This window comes from Zingiber officinale, chromosome 9B (genome assembly GCF_018446385.1).
Source record: "Zingiber officinale cultivar Zhangliang chromosome 9B, Zo_v1.1, whole genome shotgun sequence".
Classification (NCBI taxonomy): domain Eukaryota; kingdom Viridiplantae; phylum Streptophyta; class Magnoliopsida; order Zingiberales; family Zingiberaceae; genus Zingiber; species Zingiber officinale.
This window is the reverse complement of record NC_056003.1, coordinates 120,477,561-120,488,790: the sequence shown is the minus strand read 5'-3', so window position 1 is coordinate 120,488,790 and position 11,230 is coordinate 120,477,561. Positions and strand designations below refer to the sequence as shown.

At 49.1% G+C, this 11,230-nt stretch overlaps 1 protein-coding gene across 1 annotated transcript; it reads right to left on the bottom strand.

Moving 5' to 3' along the window:
- Positions 1-8,022: 8,022 nt before the first annotated feature.
- On the bottom strand, positions 8,023-10,829 carry LOC122024008 (GABA transporter 1-like). Its single transcript, XM_042582493.1, has 7 exons — positions 10,614-10,829; positions 10,282-10,512; positions 10,075-10,172; positions 9,815-10,001; positions 8,943-9,073; positions 8,637-8,873; positions 8,023-8,526 (listed from the first exon to the last, which is right to left on the bottom strand). Exons 1-7 carry the CDS (start codon positions 10,723-10,725, stop codon positions 8,146-8,148), a joined length of 1,377 nt encoding a protein of 458 aa, XP_042438427.1. The 5' UTR covers positions 10,726-10,829; the 3' UTR covers positions 8,023-8,145.
- Between the last annotated feature and the right edge of the window lie 401 nt (positions 10,830-11,230).

The following is an 11,230-nucleotide window of genomic DNA, read 5'->3' as shown; positions in this document are numbered from 1 at the left end:
CCGAGACGTTGCGGGTGCCGACGCCACTACCGCTGGCGAAGGGTTCCAGACACAGCCTACCTTGCTACTGGCAACAACATCTCCGCTGCACTCCTCCTCCTCGCAGGGCCTCTCACAGCCGCGACTTCGCCCTTGCCGCCATCGAGTCCAGTGACCACTATCACCGCCACGTCCAGCGGCCACCCCGCCACGTCCAGAGGCCTTTGCCGTCGCGTTCAGTAGCCTCTACTGTCGCCGAGTCCCGCAGTCATTACGACCACTTCTAGTGGCCCTCGCCGCCCTCCGATGCCACCTACAGCGATAGTCACCAGCCGATCCACGACCACCACCGATTCCACAGATGTTGTCATCTTCCGATTTGGTACTGTGTTGTCCTACGAGCCACCGTTGTATTCCGGCCTGCGAGCCGCTGTGGTGTGTACGGCCTGCGTGCCTATATTATATCCTGGCATGTGTGCCGACGTCATCTCTAGGTCAGCGTGTCGCTAGTATCTCCTGGTCAGCCTATTGTCTGCCGGATTCAGGTTACGCTCGCCTCCCGGCGGGCAGATCTAGCTCCTCAGCTGACACACTCATCTATCCTTCATGGTCGTGACGACTTGATCAGCAGCGCGACCGGCTCACCGCTCCATCCGAGGCCAGGGTACGTTCTCGTACTCCTTATTCGTGCATTCATTTCTGTATTATTATCTGGTTGCTCATATGTTCGTGAAACCCACCTCGAGCATCGAGATACCAGGGATCGGGACAACCCGGTCGCTGGTTGCAGGTGTTGTTGATCAGAAAACTTTGGATGACTCGGTCAACCTAGAAGACAGCTCACCATCCAGGTCATGGAGATGCGGTTAACCATCCAGACACGTCATTCCGGCATCCCCGTCTTCCCAGATTCTCGATAGGATCAAATTGGCGCCGTATGTGGGAACGCACCTGATCTGGAACGTGGAGATGGACAACGCCGAAAAATTCTGCCATCCTCATGACCTCGGTAGATTTCGACGAATGTGTCATTCTCCTCACTCCACGGGTATTCGGGAGTCGAGGAACTGAGTCAGATCCTCTGTTGGACGGCAGGTCAGTTTTTCCGTTATCTTTTCCCTTTAAGTTATTTGATCTGCCCTAGTTCCTCGATCGAGGACCCCCGTGCTGATCGACCGGGCGTATATTATCCGAGCCATGGGCTCAATGTCAAAGACCCTGTGCCGATCGCCTGGCGTATATTATCCGAGCTAGAGGCTCGATGTCGAAGACCCCGTGCCGATCGACCGGGCGTATATTATCCGAGCTAGAGGCTCGATGTCGAAGACCCGGTGCCGATCGACCGGGCGTATATTATCCGAGTCACGGGCTCGATGTCGAAGACCCCGTGTCGATCGGTCGGGCGTATATTATCCAAGCCACGGGCTCGATGTCGAAGACCCCGTGCCGATCGACCGGCCGTATATTATACGAGTCATGGGCTCGATGTCGAAGACCCCATGTCGTTCGACTAGGCGTATATTATCCGAGCCACGGGCTCGATGTCGAAGACCCCGTGTCGATCGGTCGGGCGTATATTATCCGAGCCACGGGCTCGATGTCGAAGACCCCGTGCCGATCGACCGGGCGAATATTATACGAGTCATGGGCTCGATGTCGAAGACCCCATGCCGATTGACCGGGCGTATATTATACGAGTCATGGGCTCGATGTCGAAGACCCCATGCCGATCGACCGGGCGTATATTATCCGAGTCATGGACTCGATGTCGAAGGCCCTGGGCCGATCGACCGGGCATATATCATCCGAGCCATGGGCTCGATGTCGAAGACCCCGGGCCAATCGGCCGGGCGTATATTATCCGAGCCATGGGCTCGATGTCGAAGACCCCGGGCCGATCGGCCGAGCGTATATTATCCAAGTCATGGGCTCGATGTCGAAGACCCCGGGCCGATCGGCCGGGCGTATATTATCCGAGCCATGGGCTCGATGTCGAAGACCCCGGACCGATCGACCGAACGTATATTATCCGAGCCACGAGCTCGATGTCGAAGACCCCGTGCCGATCGGCCGGGCGTATATTATCTGAGCCACGGGCTCGATGTCGAAGACTCCGTGCCGATCGACCGGGCGTATATTATCCGAGCCACTGGCTCGTTGTCAAAGACCCCATGCCGATCGACCGGGTGTATATTATTCGAGCCACGAGCTCGATGTCGAAAACCCCGTGCCGATCAACCGGGCGTATATTATCCGAGCCATGGGCTCGATGTCGAAGACCCCGTGCCGATCGGCCGGGCGTATATTATCCGAGCAACGGGCTCGATGTCGAAGACCCCGTGCGGATCGGCCGAATTTGAGTTATGCTTGAAGACTGTCGAGCGGCAACGTCAAATGCCAGAGCCGAACCGGGAGTTATAAATACCGGGCTTGAAGACCGTCGAGCGGCGACGTTAAACGCCAGAGCCGAACCGGCGGTTATAAAAACCCAGCCTGAAGACCGTCTAGCAGCGATCTTAAATGCCAGAGTCGAACCGGTGGCTATAAATACCCGTCTTGAAGATCGTCAAACGGCAACGTTAAATGCTAGAGCCGAACCGGCGACTATAAATACTTGGCTTGAAGACCGTCGAGAGGCGACGTTAAACGCCAGAGCCGAACCGGCGTCTATAAATACCCGGCTTGAAGATCGTCGAGCGGCGATGTCAAATGCCAGAGCCGAACCGACAACTATAAATACCCGGCCTGAAGGCCGTCGAGCGACGACATTAAATGCCAGAGCTGAACCGGCGGCTATAAATACCCGGCCTGAAGACCGTCGAGCTGCGATGTTAAAAGCCAGAGCTGAACCGGCGGCAATAAATACTTGGCTTGAAGACCGTCGAGCGGCGACATTAAACGCCAGAGTCGAACCGGCGGCTATAAATACTCGACCTGAAGACCGTCGAGCGGAGACGTTAAACCCCCGCCTTCACGGATCAGTCCGTCGGATATTCTTTCACCTCCGTTCGGGGTCGAGCTTATCAGAGCATCTATCTCCCCTGTTCGGGGTCGAGCGTATTGGATCTCCTATCTCCCCCGGTCGGGGTTGAGCGGTCGTCACTGGTTTCTGACCAGCTTCAGATATTTTATCTCCCCCGTTCGAGGTCGAGCGGTCGCCACTGGTCTCGGACCAGCTGCGGATATTCTATCTCCCCCGTTCGGGGTTGAGCGGTCGTCACTGGTCTCGGACCAGCTTCAAATATTTTATCTCCCCCGTTCGGGGTCGAGCAGTCATCACTGATCTCTGACCAGCATATCATATCTTCTACCTCCCCTGCTCTGGATCGAGCAGTATTCACGAGCATCTATTTCCCCCATTCGGGGTCGAGCAGTCTTCACGAGCATCTATCTCCCCCGTTCGGGGTCGAGCTTATCAGAGCATCTATCTCCCCCGTTCGGGGTCGAGCGTATTGGATCTCCTATCTCCCCCGTCCGGGGTTGAGCGGTCGTCACTGGTCTCTGACCAGCTTCAGATATTTTATCTCCCCCGTTTGGGGTCGAGCTGTCGCCACTGGTCTCGAACCAGCTGCGTATATTCTATCTCCCCCGTTCGGGGTTGAGCGGTCGTCACTGGTCTCGGACCAACTTCAGATATTTTATCTCCCCCGTTCGGGGTCGAGCAGTCGTCACTAATCTCTGACCAGCATATCATAACTTCTACCTCCCCCGTTCGATGTTGAGCAGTCTTCAGAGCATTTATCTCCCCCGTTCGGGGTCGAGCAGTCTTCACGAGCATCTATCTCTCTCATTTGGGGTCGAGCAGTCTTCACGAGCATCTATCTCCTCCGTTCAGGGTCGAGCAGTCTCCACGAGCATTTATCTCCCCCGTTCGGAGTTGAGCAATCTTCACTGGTTTCGGACCAGTCTTATCGGATACTCTATTTCCCCCATTCGGGGTTGAGCGATCTTCACTAGTCTCGGACTAGCTCGTCGGATCTCAAATCTCCCCCGTCCGAGGTCGAGAGGTCTTCATTGGTCACGGAGCATCAGAGCAGCTTATCTCCCTCGTTCGGGGTCGGGCTATCTCCAATGGTCGCGAACGAGTATCTCCGCTTGTTTCGGGTCATAATATCTCATAGGCTCTACGCTCGTTCGACTCACAACTTTCGTTTCTGTGTACATTCGATTTCGCGTGCGATGCGCCCGCTCAGCTCACGACTTTCGCACCCATGCACCTTCGACTCACGGGCTACACTCCAGTTCAGTTCACGTGTGATGCACCCGTTCGGCTCACAACTTTCATCTCTGCGCACTCGATTTCATGGGTTATGTTTCCGCTCAGTTCTCGGGCTCTACTCCTGCCCAGCGCTGCTTCGCCTCTCGCTCGGTATTTGTCCAAGCGCTCACTCGGCGTTCACTTGGTATGTTTCCACTCGGCCTTATTTTTTCATCTCTAGGTCGACACTTTGGTCGCCCGGTCGCATTTTACGACAATCCGATCGGCATTTTACGATCGTCCTATTGGCATTCATTTCTCTATTATTATCTGGCTGCTCATATGTTCGCGGAACCCACCTCGAGCATCGAGGTACTAGGGATTGGGGCAACCCGGTCGTTGGTTGCAGGTGTTGTTGACCAGAAGATTTCGGACGACTCGGTCAACCTAGAAGATAGCTCACTATCCGGGTCATGGAGATGCGGTCAACCTTCCAGACACGTCATTTCGGCATCCCCGTCTTCCCAGATTCTCCCAGATTCCGGCCTCCCCATTTTACGACAATCTGATCGGCATTTTACGATCGTCCTGTTGGCATTCATTTCTCTATTATTATCTGGCTGCTCATATGTTCACGGAACCCACCTCGAGCATCGAGGTACCAGGGATCAGGGCAACCCGGTCGCTGGTTGCAGGTATTGTTGACCAGAAAACTTCGGATGACTCGGTCAACCTAGAAGACTGCTCACCATTCGGGTCATGGAGATGCGGTCAACCTTCCAGACACGTCATTCCAGCATCCCCGTCTTCCCAGATTCTCGACAGGATCAAATTGGTCACCCGGTCTCATTTTACGACAATCCGATCGAACTTTTACGATTGTCCTGTTGGCATTCTCCAGGCTGCTCATTTAGCACTCTCGTAGTCGTCCGACTGATATCGCTCAGTCGTCCGTTCGGCCATACACTTAGACTACTCGGTCGAATGCTCGACATTCTCTCGATGGTCTGGTCAGCATCTTATGGTCGACTAGTCGATATTTCCTCGGTCACCCGTGCGACATCGCCCGCTTGGTCGTCAGGTCGGCATTTTACGATCATCATGCCCGACATTTCCTGATCACACTTCACAGCCATTCTGCCAACATTTTATGGGGGTTCGTCCTGCCAATCGCCCGGTTGGCATTTTCGTGGTCGTGCGCTCGGCATTGCTCGCCTGCTTGTTATCCCACGTGTTGCTCGGTATTACTCATTCGCTCGTCCGCTCGGCACCCCACGTGTCGCTCGTCCACTCGGCACCATTACCATTTCACGTGATACCGTTACTACAACGACCACTCGAGTGTCATTATATGATGGGTTCAATGATTTGACTCGATTATTGAGAGTGATTCAGCTTTGTGATAGACTATCCAGTCAGTCGGACTCGCGCCTCCTTCGACTAGACTTGAAGGGGAGGCTTGTGATGTGGATGTAGCTTAGGACATAGGAGGGATTAGGGAGGAAGGGAAGGGCATTTTCGTCCTTTCTTGGGTTAAGGGCTTTAGGGTTTTAGTGCTTAAAGCACTATTCACGGAGGGGGGAAAGGGGGCCTCTGCCGCCAAGAGGGATCCCCCTTTCCACACTCCTGGCGACGCCGGCCTTCGACGGCCGCCACCTCCACTGCTCTCCTCCTCCACGCAACGCAGGCACCGCGCCGCCGCCATCATTTCCTTCTGGATGCTGCCGCCGCTGTTGCCACCGGCCGAAGCTCCACACGCGTGGCCTTTCCCTGCCACCGCTAACGTCACGGGTGTCGCCACTCCTAGCCTTCGTCCCTTCATCCGTCGAGACGTTGCGGGTGCCGACGCCACTACTGCCGCGCGAAGGGTTCCGGACGCAGCCTACCTTACTGTTGGCAGCAACATCTCTGCTGCACTCCTCCTCCTCGCAGCGCCTCTCACAACCGCGACTTCGCCCTTGCCGCCATCAAGTCTAGCGGCCACTGTCATCGCCGCGTCTGGCGACCACCCCGCCACGTCCAGAGGCCTTTGTCGCCGCGTTCAATAGCCTCTGCTGTCGCCGAGTCCTGCAGTCATCGCGGCCACTTAGCCTAGGAGTCATCGTTGTATTCCGGCCTGCAAGCCGCTGTGGTGTGTTCAGCCTACGTGCCTATATTATATCCTGGCCTGCGTGCCGACGTCATCTCTAGGTCAGCGTGTCGTCAGTATCTCCTGGTCGGCCTATTGTTTGCCGTATTCAGGTTACGCTCGGTTCTCGGCGGACAGATCTAGCTGCTCAGCTGAGTGTCCTTCATGGTCGTGACGACTCGATCAACAGCGTGACCGGCTCACCGCTCCATCTGAGGGCGCCCTCCCGAGACCAGGGTACGTTCTCGTTCTCCTTATTCATGCATTCATTTCTCTATTATTATCTGGCTGCTCATATGTTCGCGGAACCCACCTCGAGCATCGAGGTACCAGGGATCGGGGCAACCCGGTCGCTGGTTGTAGGTGTTGTTGACCAGAAGACTTCGGACGACTCGGTCAACCTAGAAGACAGCTCACCATCCGGGTCATGAAGATGCGGTCAACCTTCCAGACACGTCATTCCGACATCTCCATCTTCCCAGATTCTCGACATGATCAATTGTCTAACAAAACTTCCATTTACTATTAAAGATAATGTCAGTAACTAGTATGCCCATTTGACCCTGCATAATATATTGCAACATTTGATTAACCAGCACTATAAAGTATTGATCTCTCTCACATTTAAGAGCTTCTCAACTTTGTGTAACATGATTATTTTTTTTAATAATTCAGTATTTGGTTCTTACGATCTCATTAATACTGGCCGTGACCAGCCTGACCTTACATAAGTTTCTTATCGGCCATCAGACTAAATCTAAAAAGCACAGATCGATCGTGGCAGACGGTCCATCATTACGAGTGGTTCAAACATCACGAGTATATGATATGTCATATTGCAAGAGGATCTGAATAGTTATTATTTAGAATTAATTTTGTCTTTTATATTTTTGTCTTTGAGTCCGTATAGAATATTTTAGATTTTTAGTTTGTTAAGAATTTTTCCTATATGTTAGGATTTATTTTCTTTCTTTATAAGTTAGGATTTTAGGTTTATATAAGCATGTTGTTAGTTGATGTTAGAAGAAGTTTTTTAAATTAATAGTATTTTCAATAGTGTCGATTATTTTTCTATTTCCTGATATTCCTTTTCGAATCAACAGGTTGTAGAAGATTGCTTCCGATGTTCATACGTGATGGATTCAATAACTCGTAGGATAATCACCATCCCGTCCGACATCAGTTGATATCAGAGCTCTTTAGATCCCATGGATAGTCATCGTGGTCGTTATCATGGTCATGATATGTAGGTTTCAGCTGAGGAAGACTCGCACCATGATTGCACCACCTAAGATGAGATACTTACAAATCTATAGATACAAATCACAAAGTTATCTCAGCATCTAGAAGAGCAAGATCTTAAATGTCATAAGTTCCCTTATCCTAATTTTGCTGTCACTTTTGAAAACCTCTATCATGGTCGTGAAAGACGTGGTAAGGAAATGAGATATCGGATTTCTAATTGATCTTTCCAAGTTTCCGTGCACGTTACAGATCGAGGGATTCATTGATTGGATTAACAAAGTTGAGAGAATTTTTTATTACGAGAAAGTGTTTGATCGTGTGAAAGTAAAATTTGTTGTCAATAAAATCAGTAGCTAAGCATCAACATGGTTATAGCAGTGCGACCATCATGTGACAGACAAGGTAAAGTCAAGATCACTATTTGAGAGAATTCGTTTCTCTCAATTAAATTCATTTCTTTTAGCAAGTATAGTTGAAACCAACTGAATAATTGTTTTTATTTATTGTAGCAGCTATGTTTGCAATCACTAGTGTTACAAGAATGATGAAGACCATGAGTTCACTGCTATTACTTACTTGTACATCCTCTATGTAGTCAGACATCCGCAAAAAGTTTGTACGTTCTGGCATCGAGCACCACCTGCCTGACGGCCGAGATGGAGCCGAGCACCGCCAACGCCGACGACACAGTAGCAATGACGGCGTTGAGCCAAAACAAGAAGCTTCTCTTCGAGGGACTGAAGGTCAGGTTGTAGAGAATCGATGGCACGACGAAGTCGAGCGGCAGGAAACCGAACGCGCCGATGATCGAGTTGACGTCGCCGAAAAACGGAAGCATGGCGGCGATGAGGGTTGCGATTACGATGGAAAGCGTGCGGAAGATGATCCGCGGCACGACGTTGCGGGTGGAGTACTGAGGCTTCGTTGGGTCTGCGAACAGGCCTTCGATCACCTCATTCGTCGGCTGCAAGTACACCTGCAGCATAATGACAATAATGAAAATAATTTCTAATTAATTTCAATTAATTGAGATTTATTATATTTGACACACAAATTATTCAAATCTCAGTCCCCGCGAGCACTCACCACTCCCACTGCTGACAGCTGCAAGAGGATGAAGACGTAGGTCATCGTGAGGAACCACTTGGGGACCAGCAGGGTGCCGTCGTCGAGCATGAAATTGTACGTGACGGAGCCTTCTGCTCTGTTCCCAAATGCCCAGTAACCGGAGATCGCCACGCTGACGAACGTCACCGCCACGACGGTGTAGCAGAGACAAAGGCCTTTGAACATCTTCCCTGTCACTGGAGGAGCTGCTGTCGCCTGCCAAGAACATCTCCCCCTTGAGAATTAAGCTTTATGGATGATCTCGCTCGCAAGAAGTTTCAGTACCTGGATCTCCGGGATGATGCCGTTGCCGTAGGTGGTGGCGATGATGGCGATGGCATTGAAGATTCCAAAGATGCGATCTTGATTATCATTTGGGAGAGAGAAGTCTCTTCTTGGAGCGTTGCTAGAGTGCCCTGTTAATCAATGGATCCTCTTGTTTATACTCTCATAAACGTAATAATAAATCCAACCGACTGAATTGACTAAATCAAAATCAAACAAATTGAATCAGTTTCCAATAAAAATTGAATAAATCGAACCAATAACTACTGATAATTTTAATAAAATTGAATATTAATTTTTAAAAATCAATATCACAAGTAATTTTTAAATTAAAATTAAATTGAATTATTTAATTTTTTTTTTTGAGAAAATTACATTTTCAGTCCTGTAATTTGCATCTTTTTCAATTTTAATCCTGTTATGAGTTAATTTACGTTCTTAGTCCTATAACTTGTAATATTTTTCAATTTCAGTTCTTTTTCCTCTAAAATTAAAAATTTTCAACGGAAAATGTCTAATTTGTGGTTGGAATATAAAAAGTACATGGGTCATAAAAAATCAAAATCCTCAAATTCAATTTACATCTCATCATTTTCCGTTGAAAAATTTCTATTTTAAAAGAAAAAAAAACTGAAATTAAAAAATATTACAAGTTAAAGACTAAAAATATAAATTCATAACAAGACTAAAATTAAAAAAAAACTATAAATTACAGAACTAAAAACATAATTTTTTTTTTTTTTTTTTTTGGATAAAGACCTAAATTACAAAATAACGGAATAAAAATTTTAAATTCAATCGATTTGATCAGTTAATTCGATTTATCAAAAACAGAAAGTGACCTAGGACTTCAATTTTCCAGTTTATAGTACCTGCATGAATAGAGCCTGCAGTAGCACAGGCACTGTAAGCCAGGGACAGCACGAGCGAGATGAGATTGATGTGCCGGAGAGCGTGGAAGGAGGGGATCATCGCCAGGATCAGCAAGAACGCCCCGAATATGATCACGAATTCGTAGAGCTTCATCGTCCCATCCGGTCTCGCGATCACGTAAATGGTCTGATTCAAGTCAGGAAATCCATCAATCACTAGACACATACGTTCTGTTTATTTGACTAACAAATTAAATCACCTTCATGCTCTGCCCACCCAGGAGAACTTGGCCAACCACCGCACCGAAGCAGACAGCAAATTGGACGGGTCCAATGTAGTAACGAGCCCAACGTGGCCCTGCTCCATCCAAACAAAGAAACAAATTAACTGTCTTGATATCATTCGTTTTTGATTTTGACTTTGCTTCTCTAGTGTTATGGTCGGCAATAATTTTAGCGTGAGTTACCGAGGATGTCCCGGGCCATGTCGCGGAAGCGGATCTGGCGGCGGCCGAGCTGCGCGTGGTGCTCGAGGACGAGGGAGAGGAGGTTGTAGGAGTAGAAGGTGACGGCGGCGCCCATCACGAGGCACACCACGCCGGCCACCCAACCCAGGGCCGCGAACGCGAACGGCAGACTCAGCAGCGCCGGCGCAACGATCGACGTCGTCAAATGGTACCCGCAGTGCAGCCACGAACCTGCACCATCACCGCCACCAACATCGATCAACTGATTTGATTTCAATTTTCAGGGGAAAAAGAAAAAAAGAGAAAGAGAAAGAAAAAGGGAAAGAGACGACCTTTGGACTTGAGAACGAAGAGCGCCCCTGCGTCGAGCTTCTGATTTTGCGCGGTTGAAGCAGGAGGCATGCCATGGCTATGAGACACCTCCTCGTCCCCAGCAACAGCCATGGAGGTAAGGTAGGAGGGACACTTGAGAAGGAACTGAAATGATTTATATCAAATTGTAGGCTGAGGAGAGATAGGAGATCAGTTCCTCTGTCCCTATATTCTCATGCGCTCGTGTTTCTTCGTCGATCGGACGAATTAGATTATATCGTAAAGATATAATACAAATTATAGGGATACCGTAACCGTCCGATAAATAAAAGGACATGAGAGCAACAGAATCTGGAACAGAGTAGCAATTTTGGACGTCAAAGGAGAGGACGTGTTGCGATTGGTTTTACCCAGTTGGCAATTAATCGGTACCACAGTTTGTGAAAACAATTTATTCGACAGACAAATCAGTATGGGAAGAGTTAATTAATACAATTATATAATAAATTAATTAATTAATTTAAAAATATAAATAAAAAAAAAGTATGTGATTATTAATTTTCTAAAAGTAGTGAACAAAAATATTTAATATTCAATGTATTAAAAAGTATGAAGTAAAACTTCCGTTGAAGTTGTG